At 34.9% G+C, this 18,064-nt stretch overlaps 1 protein-coding gene across 1 annotated transcript in view; it reads right to left on the minus strand.

The window, feature by feature from the left end:
• The window catches only part of LOC124168978 (protein sidekick), a 238,533-nt gene that overhangs the window by 52,232 nt on the left and 168,237 nt on the right, over window positions 1-18,064 (minus strand). The window contains exons 4-8 of the mRNA XM_046547402.1: window positions 10,191-10,470; window positions 8,316-8,498; window positions 6,867-7,087; window positions 5,853-6,003; window positions 5,088-5,215 (exon numbers count right to left, since the gene is read on the minus strand). Coding sequence (XP_046403358.1) covers window positions 5,088-5,215; window positions 5,853-6,003; window positions 6,867-7,087; window positions 8,316-8,498; window positions 10,191-10,470 — 963 coding nt within the window. The remainder of the gene's footprint in view (window positions 1-5,087; window positions 5,216-5,852; window positions 6,004-6,866; window positions 7,088-8,315; window positions 8,499-10,190; window positions 10,471-18,064) is intronic.

The following is an 18,064-nucleotide window of genomic DNA, read 5'->3' on the forward strand; positions in this document are numbered from 1 at the left end:
ACTGGAATTTAATTATAAAAACAAACCATAAATTGGTAGGAAATATATTTTTCCATTAAGAAGAACTACCAGAAATGCTAAATCACTTCCACTTAATCCACACTGGATTGCTCAATGCACCCAACAAAATTCTACAGCAAAGATGGCTAATTGGATATGCATGAATTAATTTATAGAAAAAAAAAATAATTTATGCTTTCAGTGCATTTAGAAATTTCATGAAAATATTAAAAAAATTAACCATAAAAAATTAAATCTTAATAAAAAATCAAATACTAGTTAAGGAATCAAACAATTTGGTAGGCAACATCACGCAGCATCAACAGGCAGCATTAAAATTTGAAACATTGGGAAATATTTACAGTAAGAATGCATTTATCAATTTTAAAAAAAATCCATAAGCTAATCAGGAACTTAACTAAAATACAATAATTTCAATGCGTCACTAATTTAGCTGAAACAAACTACAAATGCTAAAAAAAAATAACACCAAAGACATATGATAACTATATGGTTATCAAAATACTCAGCTAAAATTCTGAAACATTTATCTGATGTAAGATTATGACTAAAATTTCACTAACTACAAAAATAAATGGATATAAAGGTTTCCATTCTTAATACTATGTACAGTACCTACTAAGATAACAAATGTCATAACTGGCAGAAATACGTAGTAAGAAGAAACATATAGGTAATTATTTTGAAAATTAATTTATTTCTTCTTAAACACACATGTAGGAAGATAACCTAAACATATTAAAGGTAACTATCATATGAGAAATAACTGATTTGAAATGAATTTAAAAATCTGTTATTTTGTGTATTTAGCAAAATAAATGCCAATTGGTATATTAATTATGATTGGAGATGAAAATGAACTGAAATTATTACGTCACATATCACCAAGTATTACTTATGTGCTTAAAATAATTCTTACAGCAATATCATATTCAATTAACCCAGTTATCATGCAACTCCCATTTGCAGCTTCATAACTCTTTTAATGACAATGAATTCTACCCAAACTGTTTCCTACAGAACTAAGGACTACTTGAACTTGTGTTACGCAATAGCAGTTTCTATATGAAATCATAATTTCTAATCTTAACTGATAGCTAACAGAGGTTAAAAAACTAATGCAGGACCCTAAAAGTTTCAAATGAAGGAATTTCCCTTAGCTATCACTAAATCATTGAAAGAGATACACAAAAATTATAGCTTGAGTTTCCCAATTTTGGCAAATCATTATATGTACCTATATTTACTAACATGACTTGCAGAGCAGAAAGCCTTAATGTACAGTGAAACCGGTCTTAAATCCAAACCGAATGGGAAAAATAAAAGTGGCTTCTTAAGGAGAGGTGACAGCTGAATAAAAGCTAGAGATTTTTGGTTTCCAGTCATGAGGTACAATAAGATGAACTAATAACCCTTGATACTCAAGGTGCCGATATATTGGCTAATAAGGTTAGCTGAAAGTTGAATGAGTTTGTATTTCTTGTATGGGACTTTACACAACATATACAGGAAATATGCTCTGTCCAAGGATAAGTGGCTGTTTATGGAGGTGGTACATGCATACACCCTATTGGAAAAAATCAGCCGATTCCATTGAAAATTCCAATTGAAATCAATTGAAAATGCCAATTTTCAATGGAATTTCCTTGTTTTCAATGGAATATCTAAAAATTCCATTGGATTTTCAAATTTACAACTGAAAATACGAATATTCCATTGAATATTAGGAAATTCAATGGAATTCGAAGAAAAGATACAATTGAATTTTCAAGTATTCCATTGGATTCTCAAATTTTCAATGGAATTCCCAAATATCCTATTGAAATCTCAATTACTCCATTGAAATCTCAAATACTCAATTGAAATCAAAAATACCGTTATACCATTATTCATATGTTTACGTGCACATGGTTGACTGGGTTGTGTTCAGTTGTGGTTAATTTTTTGCTTGTGGAGAAAAGACTATTTAGTATCGTTGTTATTTAACCTGTGCTTGATCCCCACAGCGTTGTTTTAGGTCATTCCTGTGTTTCTTCCGTGATATATAGTGGAAGTCTTGATGTGATTGTTGTGCTGTAGTGTGTTCATTTAGTAATGTATCGTTTGCCTTCAGTTTTTTGACTGGTTATACTAACGTTTGTGTTTAAAATGTAAGCATATTTATATAACTTAATTATGTGTACGTGCGTTACGTCGCCGACAAAAAACTACTAGCATTGTCGGAATAGTGTGTATCACGCAGGTTTGTTTGTGTGAAGTGAAATTCCCGTGTTCTTGTATAAACATGAGTGACATGTTTCTGTTGTGAAAAACAAGTTATGTTGGCTTCATGTCAAACCAGAAGTATATTTATCAGTATTTTAAAGAAGCCTTTCTTAGATAAAGACGTGTGAGATATTTGTTGGTGAAGTTGTTATCGCTAATCGCGGAAAAACGTCTTCTTTTCGACAACTATTCAACGTTGTTTGAACTGGTAAAAGATGTGGCTCTCATGGTATAGTTGTTGTTCTGATAATCATGGCAAAACTATACAGATTTTCGATAACTATTCATGAGATTCATTGTGAGAAGTGATGTAAGATGTGGAAAAGCCCAATTAAAGTTTTCATGACACTGCTTCTAAAAATATTTCAACTTTAATTTTTGTTCACATGTTTTATTTATTCAGAATTCGGGATTCGTGAAATTTAGATGTTAAGTATATTCTACCTAATAATAAGTTTACCATATTGGATGCATTAATGTATTTGTAATTTTTTCAATTGAACTGTTCCATTGAAAAGTGATAAATTTCAATGGATATTTTTTTTCAATTGTAAAAATTTTCATTTGAACTGTTCCATTGAAAATTTTTCAATGGAACTGTTCCATTGAAATTTGTCACTTTTCAATGGAACATTTCAATTGAATTTTTTCCCATTGATTTTTTCCAATAGGGCAGATAGTGGTTTGGACATGTTTCACTGTACCTATTTACAAATTTTTTTCAAAAGGATACTAAAACACTTTCCATAACATTGCACCCAGCAGTTTTACAAACATTTATGCTTAAAATTATAAAAGTGCATATTTCTCCAGACACCACAGAGGTTACAATTTATAGCATAAAACACATTTGGTGTAAAAAATACCGTAATCATGAAATATAACATTAGATAATTTCATCAAATCAACAAACACTGAATCACACCAAACCAAAAATAAAAGCCTCATTAAAACTATGAATGATAACAGAGTAATTTTTTTACAAATCATAAGTGAAATTGTGCACATTTAAATTTGAGTGCTTAGCACGAGTGAAAACATTTAATTGACCAATTATTTGAACAGAACAACATAGTATTAAAGTGCCAGGGAATAATACTACAATAGTAACAAAAAACTGCGCATTAGATTTTGAAGCAATTACATAGAAGGATTTCCAAATTTTGCAAAAATCAATGTTAACAATCAATATATCAACGTATAATACCCTGCATTTAAGACGAGTTAAGGAATGAAGATGATATGGTATAATCACTAATTTGAAATAATTTCTGGTTCAATATCCTGAGGAATTTGCCTTATTGTAGAATAATAATAAAGGAATATGTATTTGATCTCAAACCATCACTTCTCAATTTTTTACTGGTACACTTAAAATAAATACATTGTATGAATTCGGCACACCAGTCTACTTTATCCTGTCCTGCCTAATTCTCACCTTCAAACAAAAAATACTGAGAAACAAGCACTACTGCAACTGATCTAGAGTAACATGTTTCTTTTTCAAGAAATTTTCAATCCTACTGAATACATTCCAATACAAGAATATATTGGACAAGCATACATGTTTTCCAGGCAATACTATAACATCAATATGACTAACTTTACTATTGCATCCAGTTTACTTCAATCACAGGACACAAATACTTGATTTCGTACTTGTATATATCACATGCAACACATAATCAGTGATGACACACATAATTCTGTGCTTACGTCCAAAACTATTGGGTGCAGTGCAGCTGGCAATAGCTCTAATAAGCTATTGGGACCAAGAGCCAAGCAATCTGGTCCTTGACCTATGGGACTACGATCATAAATAAAAATGGGTGCAAAGTCTATCTACACACAATTTCAATCTTCACAAGTGCTGGTGTCATTCTTACACATCAATTCTTCCTCTTCGAAAGTTTTGTTGGCACTGGACTCGGTTGAATTCTTGTCGAGTTGTAAGCCACGTGCATTTGGACGCTTCCCCAAATCTTTCTTGCGTACACGAACAATAGATCCAGGGGGAACCTCACGTTTTGTACGCACAATTCTTGTTCCTTAGGTGCGCAAAAAATATCACTTTTATCAACCAAATGAGAACTTTTGGGAGAGGCTAGAACACAATCTTTGATGAATATGAATGGGTGAAAATAACTCAGCTAAACTCAAAAAGTACATACCTCATTCCTCCCTAAAATGTAACTCCACAATTCATTATTTCAGAGTACTTAAAGCATAAACTAAAAATTAGGAAATACATTTTGAAAAACACACAAGACAATTCAGAAGTACTAACATTGAGAACATCAATCTGACTGTAATAAACAAAAGAGAAAAAACTTGCCAATGATGTCAGTCAAATTATTGCTAAGAGGCTACATGATGTTTGTTTTAACTGGAATCTTTGGGGAGAAAGATTCCTTTTAAAACATCACTTCGCTTAATTTTTTCAGCAACTTAGCAAATCAACATAACTGATTAGTGAAGAGTCATACTTAAATTATTTTGTTACCATGTCTCATACAAGTCCATAATTAAAGAAAAAGATTACAGGCAGTATTACCAGATGGACATGGGTAATTGAGAAATATTCACATATTTTTTTCCATGAACGAAAAAGAAGACAAGGAATACGAAAGAATAAACATATCATATAATGCATGTTCAAAGTATATCATTTCCGTATTATCTCAAACTCTATAAAATTCTAACATAGTGATGCAGGAAAATGTACTGGCAATTAAGAGATAAAAATATCATTAGCAATAAACGGTTACATTACTAAATACCAATGATAAATTAAATCTTACTTTTGACACGAAGCCATGTTGTCAGTGACTCCTCCCCAGCATCATTGGTTGCTATGCACTGAAACATTCCTGAGTCTTCCATTCTGAGCTTGCGTATCTGCAAGGAGCCATCCTCTGCAACCACATACCTAGGCCAAAAAAACCTTAATTACATTCTGTTTTAAAGAATTTTAACTGTAGTAGCTAGAAATCAAATACATTTCTTGTAATCTACAACCATTGGTTCTAGGTTTTACCAAAGAATGGTAACCCATGAAAATAACACACTTATAACATTAAAGCAAAGCCAAATAAACAAATATTAATACTCCGTGCATTATTTTCTATGTCTATTCATGAAAAAATATACACTTTGCCATATATTATCCAATAATGTAGATAAGAAAAAGGACCTTTGTTGTTAAATGATGCTTTGAAAATTTATACATCGCATTTAATGCTAAAAAACATCATTTGCTTCTAGATGCTTCAAATATACAAAACATCCCATCACATGTAAACCCTCATAAATCTAAAATTCAAAGTTTACAGTATGAACAAAAAATGTTTATTTTTCCTGCCATTAAGTATTTAAATAACTGTTGTGGTTTTAAAATTCATTGAATTCAATTTCAATAGAATTTTTCTCAGCTGTATTATACAAAATACAAGGTTTTACAAATAATAACATAAAAATCTTATTCTTATGGAATTTTTGATTAGTGAGGTTTTACATTTAAGGCGATGGTAAGTGGAATTATTGGACATAGGAAATACTTTGCTTACCTTTTAGAGTCAATCTCATTCACTTTGACTGTATTTCTGTACCAAACAATTTTAGGCTGTGGTACACCCTGGGCCTCACAGGGTAGGGTAACAGTCGAGCCAAACTCTCCTAATGTTTCAGCTCGCACCTTGTTGGTGAAGGAGGGCCTCTCTGTAGAGCAATGAAAAAACAAATAAACACCGTAGAATAAAAACTGAGGGAGTACAAAGGAATACAGTGAGAACTAATAGAGGGTCAAGAGTGGTCATATAATGCATATACATAGAGAGATTATCTACTATTACAATCTCATTAAAAATCAATGGTAAAATAAAAGATTAAGTTTTTCACAAATATTGAATAAGTATGTATTCCAAGATCATAATTTGAGATGGGACATATGAATCTTAGAATAACTAAGCCAGTTAAATCTCAAAAGAGAGTTCAATATTAATGCTATTTTCATCATTTGAATCTTTCAAATTTTATTTTTGAAAAAGAATTTGAGAGGAATCAAGTTAATTTCTCCAACTCATCTTTCGATTTGACCACTAGATTGAGTTGTCCCTTAACAATTTTTATCCACCAATAACTTAACAAATCCATGGTTTATAGACTAACAAAATTATTCACAAATGAATATTCAACAATCCTTAATGCCTATGTCCTTATTCTTCCCTACCAGAACTTTTGAGGACTCAAAATAAATCTCATAAAAGAAGAGATTTACCAATTGAAATCTCACCCAATCCACCACAAAAGGCAAAGGAGGGCCTACTCATCTCACATAAAGACCAGCATCATTAAATAAGTTAATAATCGTGGACTAGTCAATGGTGCACCTTTTGAGAGTCATCTTAAAGTGTATGCAAAGAGCAAAAATTCCACTGGAGGATGAAACATTTGTCTTAACAGGAAATTCGAACCAGCATCCCAGTCTTAGTAGATGACATTTTCTCTGTGGAATTTCCCCTCTTGAACCAACACACGAGTGAGGGGGTCTTGAAAAAAATATAAGAAGTCAAAAGCCTCACCAATGATGTTGACGTATGCACTTGCACTGGCTGGGGGGTGACCTCCAGAACGCATACGGACGTGGCAGGAATAGTGGCCGTGATGAGCAAGACCAACTGAGAGCAAGGAGAGAGTTCTATTCCAGGGGTCATTGAAGCTGTAGCCTCCTCCATCCATCCCATCACCAGGCTCCAGTCGCACACCGTCCTTGAGCCAAGTGGTTTCCAGCTGATGTAGTGGCCTGTTGAGGGGTGAATGAATGAATTATTATTTATTTATGCTATAGGGCAGCGGTTCCTAACCTTTTTTTCCTCTCATACTCCTATATGTGCATAAAACTAATATTGCAACCCCAAAAATTTAACTTGCACATTTTATTACATAATTTCACTACGGGTAAGGGACACTTTTAGTTATCAATAATTTTATAAACAGAAAATTTGTTTTAAATACCCCATATAATATGCAAACATACATCATGGTTAAGAGATGCGTAATTCCTGGCGTCCGCCATTACCGATTATTTTCACCATACCATCGACTGGCTCATCAATTACCCCAGAAGGATACTCATACCACAGGTTGGGAACCGCTTTTCTAGGGTAACTCATAACACTTTGCATACTATGGGCGTAATATTATGCCATCTGTTTTCACAAAAACCATAGTTTACATTTTTTCACAAAGTAGTAAACCTCTAAATCTAACCTTTAAATAAACAAATGAAAAAAACAAAAGCAAAATTCATCCTTTAAAGTGATATCAAACACCTATTCTTCGCATCAAAGGTTGTAAGTCAAGAAATAACACAATGAAAATGGCCCAAACTGGGGTACAGATCAGCACTAGTAAGGTCATCACACTAAGTGATATGAGAAAAAATTAAATTACATTTTGTTTATAGGCTGCAGGAAGCGGGAGTTAGAGGTTTGGCTTTGAATTGGTTTCACATTTATTTTATCAGTAGGACACAATATGTAAAATTCTAAGAAGGTTACTGCGCAAAGAAACACTTTGTACATGGTGTTCCTCAAGTATCAGTTCTAGGCCCAATTTTATTCCTAGTGTATGTACTTTAACAAATTGTGTGCTGGCTTACTCAAAGGGGATTTGACTTGTGTTACTGATGACACTGCTCTGATATACTCTGCCAAAGGCTTACCAACAGTTATGGATAACATGCAGCATGACATTGATTAACTTAAGTGGAGGTTTGTTGTGAATAAGCTTATATTGAGTGAAAGAAACAAAATTATTTGGCATTTTTCATCTGTCAAGTCTTTTTTGTTTTTGCTTCCTTGTGTTGAAAAATTACTTCATTACCCTTGTATCTCAAAAAAAAATAAATAAATAAAAAAACATTAATATAAGTACTGCTAATGTGAACATAGCGTTCATCTAATTTTTCCAAAAAATCAATAAGGGCAAATGTTTAATAATATTAAACTGACAAATTGATTACTGCATACCTTGCATTTGCAATGCAGTGGAGTTCGGCCAATGACTCCCCTTTGACGACTGTGATGTTTGCAGGTGCAACCACAATCTCTGGGGGCACCTCTGCATCATCATTACTCCCATCTGGGACCACAATTAGGCGGATGTAAGCACTGTTCTCCTCTTTGCCGATTTGTGTGTTTGTTGCTTGTGCACTGCAAGAGATAAATAACATTAAGGCATTTCAATTAAATCAATTATTATTTTGTGGGGGTCTGAACTACTGCCCATCTCCCTTCTTTCTCTATCGCTTGGTATTTTCAACAAGAGACCTAATTCAGCTAACAAGCTCCACATGTATGAATTTGTCTACTCAGACAAAACTTTTTCCTCTTTTGTGATATCATTTCATTCATAAATGCCTTTGCAATTGCATTCTATCAAGGGTAAGGTGAGAGGGGGAAGATTAGGGGTTCAAACACCCCACAAAATGCTCAGATACAGCCATGAGTGTACCGAGGAGGTTGGAGAGGGTACAGGGTACCCCTCCAACTAAGAGCTTACGCACCACATAAGGTACAGAATCCGCAAATACACCCCTACTCCAACCCTACCATGAAATATTTTTATCTCTAATGGCTTGACAAAAAAAAAGGATGCCTATAAATGTACAGGCAAAAATATCCATTTACCATAAATTGAGGTAATTGAGTTTTGAAAATTCAATAATTCAGATTTCAAGGGCTTGTGGGCATCCTATTACTAAGGTCTTAACACACACAGTGAGTTATTGCTGAAGCTAATGACTGAATCACACGATCAGTTTTCCCATCCCTCTGAGAGTTAGCTCCAGCAATAGATTTTGGCTGAAGGACGGTGCTAGTGATGGTTTTAGCGACGCAAAAAGGGACGTGCCGCGTGATGGAAAAAGGATGGAAATTACATTCCTCTAGCCACCGTGGAAAAGACTGGAAGAACCAGTTTTTTGAAGATTTTTTTGTGTGGACAGCTCCAGCCACCGTTTACTCATAGAGATGGAATAAATGATCATGTGATTGAGGTTTAACCTTTCGTCAGGTGCAATATAGGCATTGCTAAGTTCAAGCACAATATGCCTGACATGCACAGATGTGAAAGAAGATTATTAACTCTTAATGGCTCAGTGGTACAACTTTTACGTTTAAAGCACCATTATTGGAGTAGTCTAACATTTCAATGATGTCTTACGTGCTACGCACAGACCCTTTTACATGCCGTCATACGGCCCTGGACTGATTCTGCAAGGTGCGATTTAACATGCTCTTTAGGCTATTAAGTATTATTATATAAGTAATGAATTTTAGAATGTGAATTTTATTAGATCAGTGTTTCCATTTTGCTATCTTATTTATCTAGTACCTTTAACCATTACCTATTATCTCTTTATGGATTAACATGCTCTTTAGGCTATTAAGTATTACTATAAAAGTAATGAATTTTAGAATGTGAATTATATTAGATCAGTGTTTTTATTTTGCTATCTTATTTATCTATTACCTTTAACCGTTACCTATTATATCTTTATGGATTAACATGCTCTTTAGGCTATTAAGTATTATTATATGTAATGTATTTTAGCATGTGAATTCTATAAGATCAGTGTTTTTTATTTTGTGAACTTATTTAGTTAATAATGCTTTTATTTTGCCATTATTTTTCTTACTTGTGCTGAATAATCCGCCACTGGCCTGTCGGTACACAAAAATCAAAAGGCTGCACTGAGCATACCAAAACAAACAGCTACTATAAGCGTCTATGCCGCCTATTTACGAGGAGAAATGAAAAAAACGCTCGTTCTGAGCCTGTCAGATCCAATGCGCCCGATGGGAGGCTAAGGATTGTAGACCAGTGATGATGAGTGGACTTACCGGTATGCCTTCTGATCTCCGGCGTCCGCGGAGAGGATGACCAGCTGGTGAACGGCTTCCTGCTCTCCGTAGGTGTCGTTGGTCGTCCAGAAGTGCGGCGGGGAGGGCGGTGGGGCGACTGGCGCGTATTTGGCGCCGTAGAGGTGCGTGGCGTCGTCCGCCACCCACGACACGGCCGGCGGCGGGTGCGAGCGGATCGGAGGCATGGTGAGCACGGCCGCACGGCCCGAAGACACGCGAAGCACGCTCTCCCCGGAATCACCCTCGAACGAACCCATGTCTGTAACAGCAAAAACACAATAAAAAATTAATAGATTATTAGGGGACATCCTATTAAGTAGGCGAGGCGTTTAAGGGGGGAAGGAGGTCACGCCGATTCTCACCCAATCTCAAGTGGGGGAGAGATAAAAGGGGGAAAGATACCGTGGCAAATATCACGAAATTTTTTTCCGTAAGAATCAGTTTTAAATTGCCCGAAAACTGGGTTGAATTAAACAAAACGTGTATCTTTACTTCTCCAGGAATTAATCTGAATGAATATTCTTCTAGCAATTTCAGCATTCTCATTTTATTGTTCAATTTATTTTCGCTGTAATTCTACACTACGATCTTAGTAACCTTAAATACTATAATAATAATTGATACAAAATGCTTAACTTAAAAACTAAATACTTAACTAAGCTTAATTAAAAATTATTAAACAATTTTTTACAAATCCAGTGCAATTAAGCATATATTAACGTATTAACACTGAATATATGCATTTTGAACAATCTTACGTGAGATAAGAGGAAGGGGGGGAGAGGGTCGAGTCACATCTCACGATCTCACTAAAGGGGGAGGTAGGTCCAAAGGTCACAAAAATTCATCACACGTAATTAATGGACGCTCCCTTACGGAAACCACAAAACCCAATTTTTTTTCGATTTTGACTTTTTGGTTATATGATTTTTTTTGTTCTTTATCGGCGCATGATACTGATGAAATCTTCTCGGGTTTTCCACCGAGTGAGTCACTTGTAGGCCGACGTTTCGATGGCTGCCTCTGCCATCGAAATAAAACGAACGTGATCAACTAGATATTTAGTAGTGAATCTGATTTTCCACTTGATGCCAGCAAAGTTCAGAGACTCTCTCGTATACCTTGGCCTCCTAAGTTTTTGTTTATTACTTTTTTAATGCGTGTCTAACACTGTTTAGAAAGAAAATCACTCGTACTCCTGGGCTTATCACCCCCTAATTCACAAATAGTAAGAAATAACGTACACAATGATGAACAAAATAATATTTAACAATCTTCTATATTATTTCTACTGTATAGATACCTTTTTCTCAACTTATACGCAACCAAACTCTTCAAATGAGGTACCAAAATGCACAGAATTTATCAGAGAACATGCGAAGGCATATCTTACTTCCTAAATATTGCTATTGTTTCCTAACATTGGTTTTTAAATAATGTAAAAAAAAACAAAAAAAACGGTAAATATTCCTGACGTTAACGGCGCACAAACTGATACATTTGTTCATTTGCAACAATATCTCGCATTCATACTCAAATAACTTTTATCAAAATGCGGCTGATTCCACAAGTCTCCTGCTGATACGTAAGTATGAGTCATCATGTGCGTTAAACAGAGGATAGTGTAATTACTTCCAATGTTGTGTTTAAAGAGGTCCTCTGACCTCAATTTGTACATGAACATTCCAATTAAATTTGTACATAAGACCCTGCCTTTTTTTCTATATTTTAAAATTAGAAACGCGCCTATCCCTCTGTGGACCTGCATTGAAAAGAGCGGGGGAAGCCCGCTGGGAGCGGGCGCATCACGCTCGTGTAACTGTATTATCAAATAGCAAACAAAGAATGGTAGTAAATCCGTTGGGTGGTGTGACCAGCAGGGGTAAAATTACGATGGAGATGGTGAAATTTAGATGAGGGATGAAGAAAATTATTAAAATTTTGAACGTACTTTGAATAGGAGTTGATGGAAGAAAGTAGTATGAATAGAAAAGTGCATTATGTATCTACAACTTTACCTCGATAGGCGCAGAAACGGATTATCGGATTTATATCGTTTGGAAAGCAGAAAAACTAGCTGTGAGATATTAGAGCATTGTTTCAATATTTATAAAATTAAATATTGAAAGGTTTTAGTAATACACACTAAACGACGCAATTACAACACAAAAAACTGAGCCATAATCGTCCGGATAGAAGTCCACATTGAATAGCGGATACCTCTTAATAGCGGACACATTTTCCGGTCCCATACATGCCCGTTATATGGAGGTTTGACTGCATTTACTTTGATTACTTTTTCCATAACCCATAATAAGGGAAATCTGGGGCTTCAATGTTGACTTCGACTTTTTCTCACTGAGCCATGCGTGTAGCCATCCGGCACACTGGTATATATTTACTCTGAGGTTGGGAGAATTATTTGCGCATATACGATTTACATACTATGATGTGGAAGTCGGTATTTGGGCTATCATAATCGTATGGAACCACATTAGCGAGTAAGCCAAGCATGCTATAAAATTTCTAGAGGACCTTCACGCGGCCTTTGATTGAGAAGGGAAAGACTATTCGACCAAATTCATGGATGGATTAATGGTAGCTTCTCAATCATTCGTACATCGGAATCGTTTAAGCCAGTAGCATCGTAAACCAGATTATACGGCGCAATTAAAATTTTTATTTGCGTCGGAATGAGAAAGCTCCTTCTTCAATTGTATAAAGAATGTCAGGAAGAACGTCATTAAATAATTAGTCATTTAATACAAAAGGTCGTAAAGATTCATTAACATTTAAGTACCCTCAAAAATAAAATTTAAACTTGATTATTGCACCTCGTAAAGTATGCTCTTAATATTTAACATATTCTGGCAAATAAAAGTTTATATTCCGGCGCACAAGAATAAAAGATAACAGCTGAAGCCTTATCGTGTCCTACAATAGTAATACTTATATAGAAATGCGAAACCACGTGAAAATGTATGACAAATGACACCTGAATTATATTTCTAGAATCTTATTTATATCTTATCTCATCTATATGTTAATCTTAAATGTGAGACCAACTGAGATATTCAATAAAATAAATCCTAGTTTCAAATCAAATGAGAATTTATACCTAAAAAACTAGTAAATCAAACATTAATTTATGATCTAAGCAGAAATGAAACAGCACAGCACTCACTGCGCGAACCATGATGAAAGTTTCTTTTCAGACCAAATGCAACCCGATATTAGGAGGATTATCTTACACTAAATTAAAGATGAAGTGCTGAGAAGAGAGAGAGAAAAGAGATGCCTTCAAAACAAATTATGGATATGACGGGACAGCTTATTTGACCATATTATGAAGCATAATGGCCTGATGAAAACAATCATACTTAGAAGGACAGGTGGAAGGGAAGAAGGGCAATTGACGGCCCCGAATGAGTTACATAGGACAGGTTTTAAAGGATGTAAAAGATAAGAAATACGCCTATTCCATGAAACGGCTAGCTGATAGTAGGGTTGCATCAAACCAATCTTAGGATCGTTGTCTTCTGGTGATGATCTTACATTAGCGTCCAAAATTTTGCAGATACGCAATGTAGTCAATTTTAACGATTCGCGCGCAAGAGAAAATTCACGAGTATAATTTTAAAGCGAAGAAATTGCTAAATTAAGCTGCAAACATAGACGTTCTTGTATTCACAGCGACTGATTCCCATGCCTTTGAATACCCCCGGCCGGTCTCAGTAGCGGCGTGGTCAAGTCCTCGCCTTACAACCCCAAGGTCGCGGGTTCGATTCCAGCCAGGGTAGTTCACCCCTATCCAGGATACAGATGTTCGAGTACGTTTAATTGTTAACATGTCATGAACCCCGATGTAAAGGCCAAGAAAGAGCAGCTTTCGGTGGAATGGTAATAAATAAATATCGTAACTGAGACACCTGTAGCCAATGTAATAGCACCCACCACTTACAAACGCACATTTTCAAAAACAGACTCTTGATTTCGAAGCCCTAAGACATTCAAAAGTCTCGTACAATTTGCAAGAAATATATATTATCGCTCGTTTCGCGAATGTGACTTTTCGTTGGGCTTATACCCAGAAGCTTTCCTTCCGGAGAGAGCAAGCAGCGGAACGTTGTCCAAGGCTTTCTCGGAAGTAAATTATCATCAACACTTAAACGACAGTAAAAAATAACAGGTTTTATGAACATAATTGGAAAAAATTATACATGGTGAAAAAGGCGGTCAGTGTGTGCAACTAGTTTTTTTAAATGCTTTATCGAAACTGTATCATAGCGAAAATGAAATTCAACCATTGTTACACCTTTCAACCTCGTCTACTACAGCCACGAAAGAATATTTTTAAGAATGTCAGTTTGGATTGTTTCTCGAGGCTGCGAATGAAGATAGCGAGTTAAAAGGGCCATCATTTATTTACGATCATCATTTTCCCGAAATGATGGAGAATAGTAAAATTATGTACAATAACGATAATTAGTAGCAAGCGTCTATGTAGCATCGGCGACAGTCTAATGCATTGACCAATTATTTCGACTGAAAGAACCATTGATAGAGACAACTTTAAAATGTTTGTTTAGGTATGAATTACGGTAAATAAATATAAAATGAAGCACATTAATGATAAAATAGGTAACAAACTTGTCCTTCTCTAAACTAAGTGCTTATCTAAGAAAATAGCAGCGAAAGTTTGCAAAGTAAGAGAGAAAATCTACCTATACCCCTAAATTATGCTACATCATTAAGGAAATTACATCTCGGCACACACTATTTGATTTCTTTTTTTTTAATTTAAGCTGATATAATGCCTGACGAAAAATGTATATCCAGTAAATGGGATTGAACAACGTCCTATATGCTACAATAATTATTTTCTATTGTTATTCCAAGCACTTTGTTAGAGAAGGAGGAGGCATACATGTAAAGTAACAATAACAGATAGAAATTTTACAACCATTACTGAAGTAAAATGATTTCAAAATTTCAATGTCTAACGTTATTTCTAATTAAAGTTGATTATAGTGTTTCCTCGACGGTTTTAAGAAACGGAAAAGGCCGGTGTAGCCGAGCTGAACCTTCCAGAGCAAAAAGTAACCGAGTTATATTTACTCATATGATGGAAATAGAATAGAAAAAATATTATCATCGATACTCATTTCGTTCGTGAATACGGTTTTAGCAGGTATTTTATGATTATTTATAATTTAAGATCAGTTTTCAGCATCTAAAACGTCATTACCACCTGATTTTTTTTCAGCTTCGTGCGAGTAAAATATGCAATAGCTTACAAGTAATAATGTTTCCATAGGAACCTACTTCAGCCATTTACTCCTCACTTAAGTCATTTATTACTCACCAACCCTTTGAGTTCCGTTACAGTGAACGGAGTTATGTGGAAAACTTCCAGACGGCTCCCGCGCCGCTCAACAGGTCATATTTGACCCATTTTGGTTTAAAATTTACATTAAAACTGAAGCCCAATAACAACCTATCTCAAAGTCTCGCTTTCAATGCTCTGCTCAAGCTGGTATCCTTCCTAAAAGGATTAACTACACGGCCGACATACCGCTGCTAGCGACCAACGATTCGAAGGTGTATATATATATACTGTGGAATGGTGTCCCAAGTCTCTATTGACTTTCATCGTTCCCTGAAGAGGACAAGTAAATGAACACTCATTCACTTTTGGCTATTTTTATTGCTGAAAACATTCCATGATAGCTGTACCTCATAGCTATCACCACCCGAACAAATAAGATAGAAACAGCCATAGTAATTTTCCACACTAATTTATTAACTCAACCGGTTTCAACGCTAACACGTCATATTCAAGAGCTGTGTTAGTCTCAGAGCTTTCTCGGGAGACAGATCTTGAAATGACGTGTAAACGTTGTAACAGGTTGAGCTAATAAATACGCGCGGAAAAATACTGCTATAACTAATTAAATTACGAAATACCATTCTTATTACAATGAATTACCTTATAGTAAAATCTCGTCGAAAATCTATCTGACAATCATCGCCATTCCTATCGAACTCATAATGATAGGTGGCAAAAAATAAGTGTGAAACGGTGATTAATATCGAGAGCTTCAGAGGAACACCTATAAATATCATCTCACTTCCGTGGTGCAACATGAGTCAAAGATTTTTTATCAAATATATAATTTTTTTAATCATTCGAAAAGAGAGATCATTTTTAACTTTTCGTAACAGATCAAATCCAACTGAAATTTTTCGTTTTCAAATCAAATTTAAATTATGGGAAAATTATGGCGCTTTTAAAGAACTGAGAATTTGTTTTCGCGGGTGAAACGAATCAATTTATGCCTTATTCAATTAAGTTCCTTATATTTGTAAAATTGGACATTTCAACATTTACGTGGAAATAAGGCAATGTCCAATTTCACTAATATAAGGATTTTCATTGTATAAGGCATAAATCCATGCAGATCCACCAATCCAGATTTCCATGGAAATATTGAAATGTCCAATTTATAATACAAAAAATGTTTGAAATGCAAAATAATACAAAAAATATTTGAAATACAAGAAAATCCATGTATTTACCACGGCAACGCTTGTGGTTACCACGCAGTCACCATACGGGATATTTTATATATTTTCTCCTCCAAGAGAGAGACCACCAAGTTTTGAAAAGCATTTATTTAAAATACTTGTGATGAAAGGAAAATGAATGAAATAAATAGTGGCGCGGGGATAAGAGAGATTGCATGGAAGTACGAAAAATTGCCGAGGAAAATTTATGAGAGACCATCTATTACATTAAGACCGAGAGAAATCATCGCTTTCCGAGTGAAAATCAGAGGGGGGCCGGATGGGGAAGAATAAGATTCATTCGAAAGAGCCATGCAAAGTTTCTCCTGGTTCGTAAGTTATGAGACAGGAGTTATTAAATTATTTGCACACGGGATATCTATCAGCTTCGATATGATTGAATGTAAAAATGTAAGGTTTACAGATAAAAAAATAGTAAAAAATTTTAAATTAGGATAAAAAAGAGCTTCAAAGCTTCGGGGCGTACATAGAAAAATATTATCGCGTACTAGAGGCCTTAAACCCATTAACTCCCGGTGATCCCACTTGAAATCACTGAAAATTAATAGATTTTTTAATTATCTGTGTGTATATTTGCATATCTAACCTCCATGCTACATCTATTATGTATGTAACTCTGATATCCCAATGGGATTTTAAACATTTTCGCTTTTAAATGATTGATATACAAGCTTTCGCTAGAAATCTGATAATGTTTACGTGATCTCATATCAGGTCAACGGGTGGTAATGTAATGACGTAAACAATTCTTCTACACAACTGTAACAGCAAACTGCCGAACATAAGGTATTAAAATTGAGTTAAGCTCTAACTTGGCCTCATCGATTTGTATTATGGATTTTACACTTTCCCGGCGAACAGAATAATTAAAATTTTCTAGGGATTCCGCACGGGTAAGATTTTCATAACAGATCAAATCCAACTGAGGTTTTTCGCTTTCAAATCAGATTTTTACCATAGGAAAATTATCGGTACCCGAAACGTCGGCGCTCTTAGAAAATCTCAAACGCGCGGAATCCCGAGAAAAATTTTAATATGTATATTGTCTTATGGAGTTTACTTCTACCAGATCGAGTTTTTATGACTGGATCGGTAAGGCTTGGAGATTGAGCAAAGAAAGAGGCACCCATACACAACATCACAAGACGAGCCAGAGAATAATGTATGGTATAATGAACTGGGAGTATAGGTCAGGGAAATGAAATGCAAAAATGTTTGCCGACGTTTAGATATTTTCTTTCTTCATCAGTGCTATGAGTCATAGT

Source organism: Ischnura elegans, chromosome 12, assembly GCF_921293095.1.
Source record: "Ischnura elegans chromosome 12, ioIscEleg1.1, whole genome shotgun sequence".
Lineage (NCBI taxonomy): Eukaryota > Metazoa > Arthropoda > Insecta > Odonata > Coenagrionidae > Ischnura > Ischnura elegans.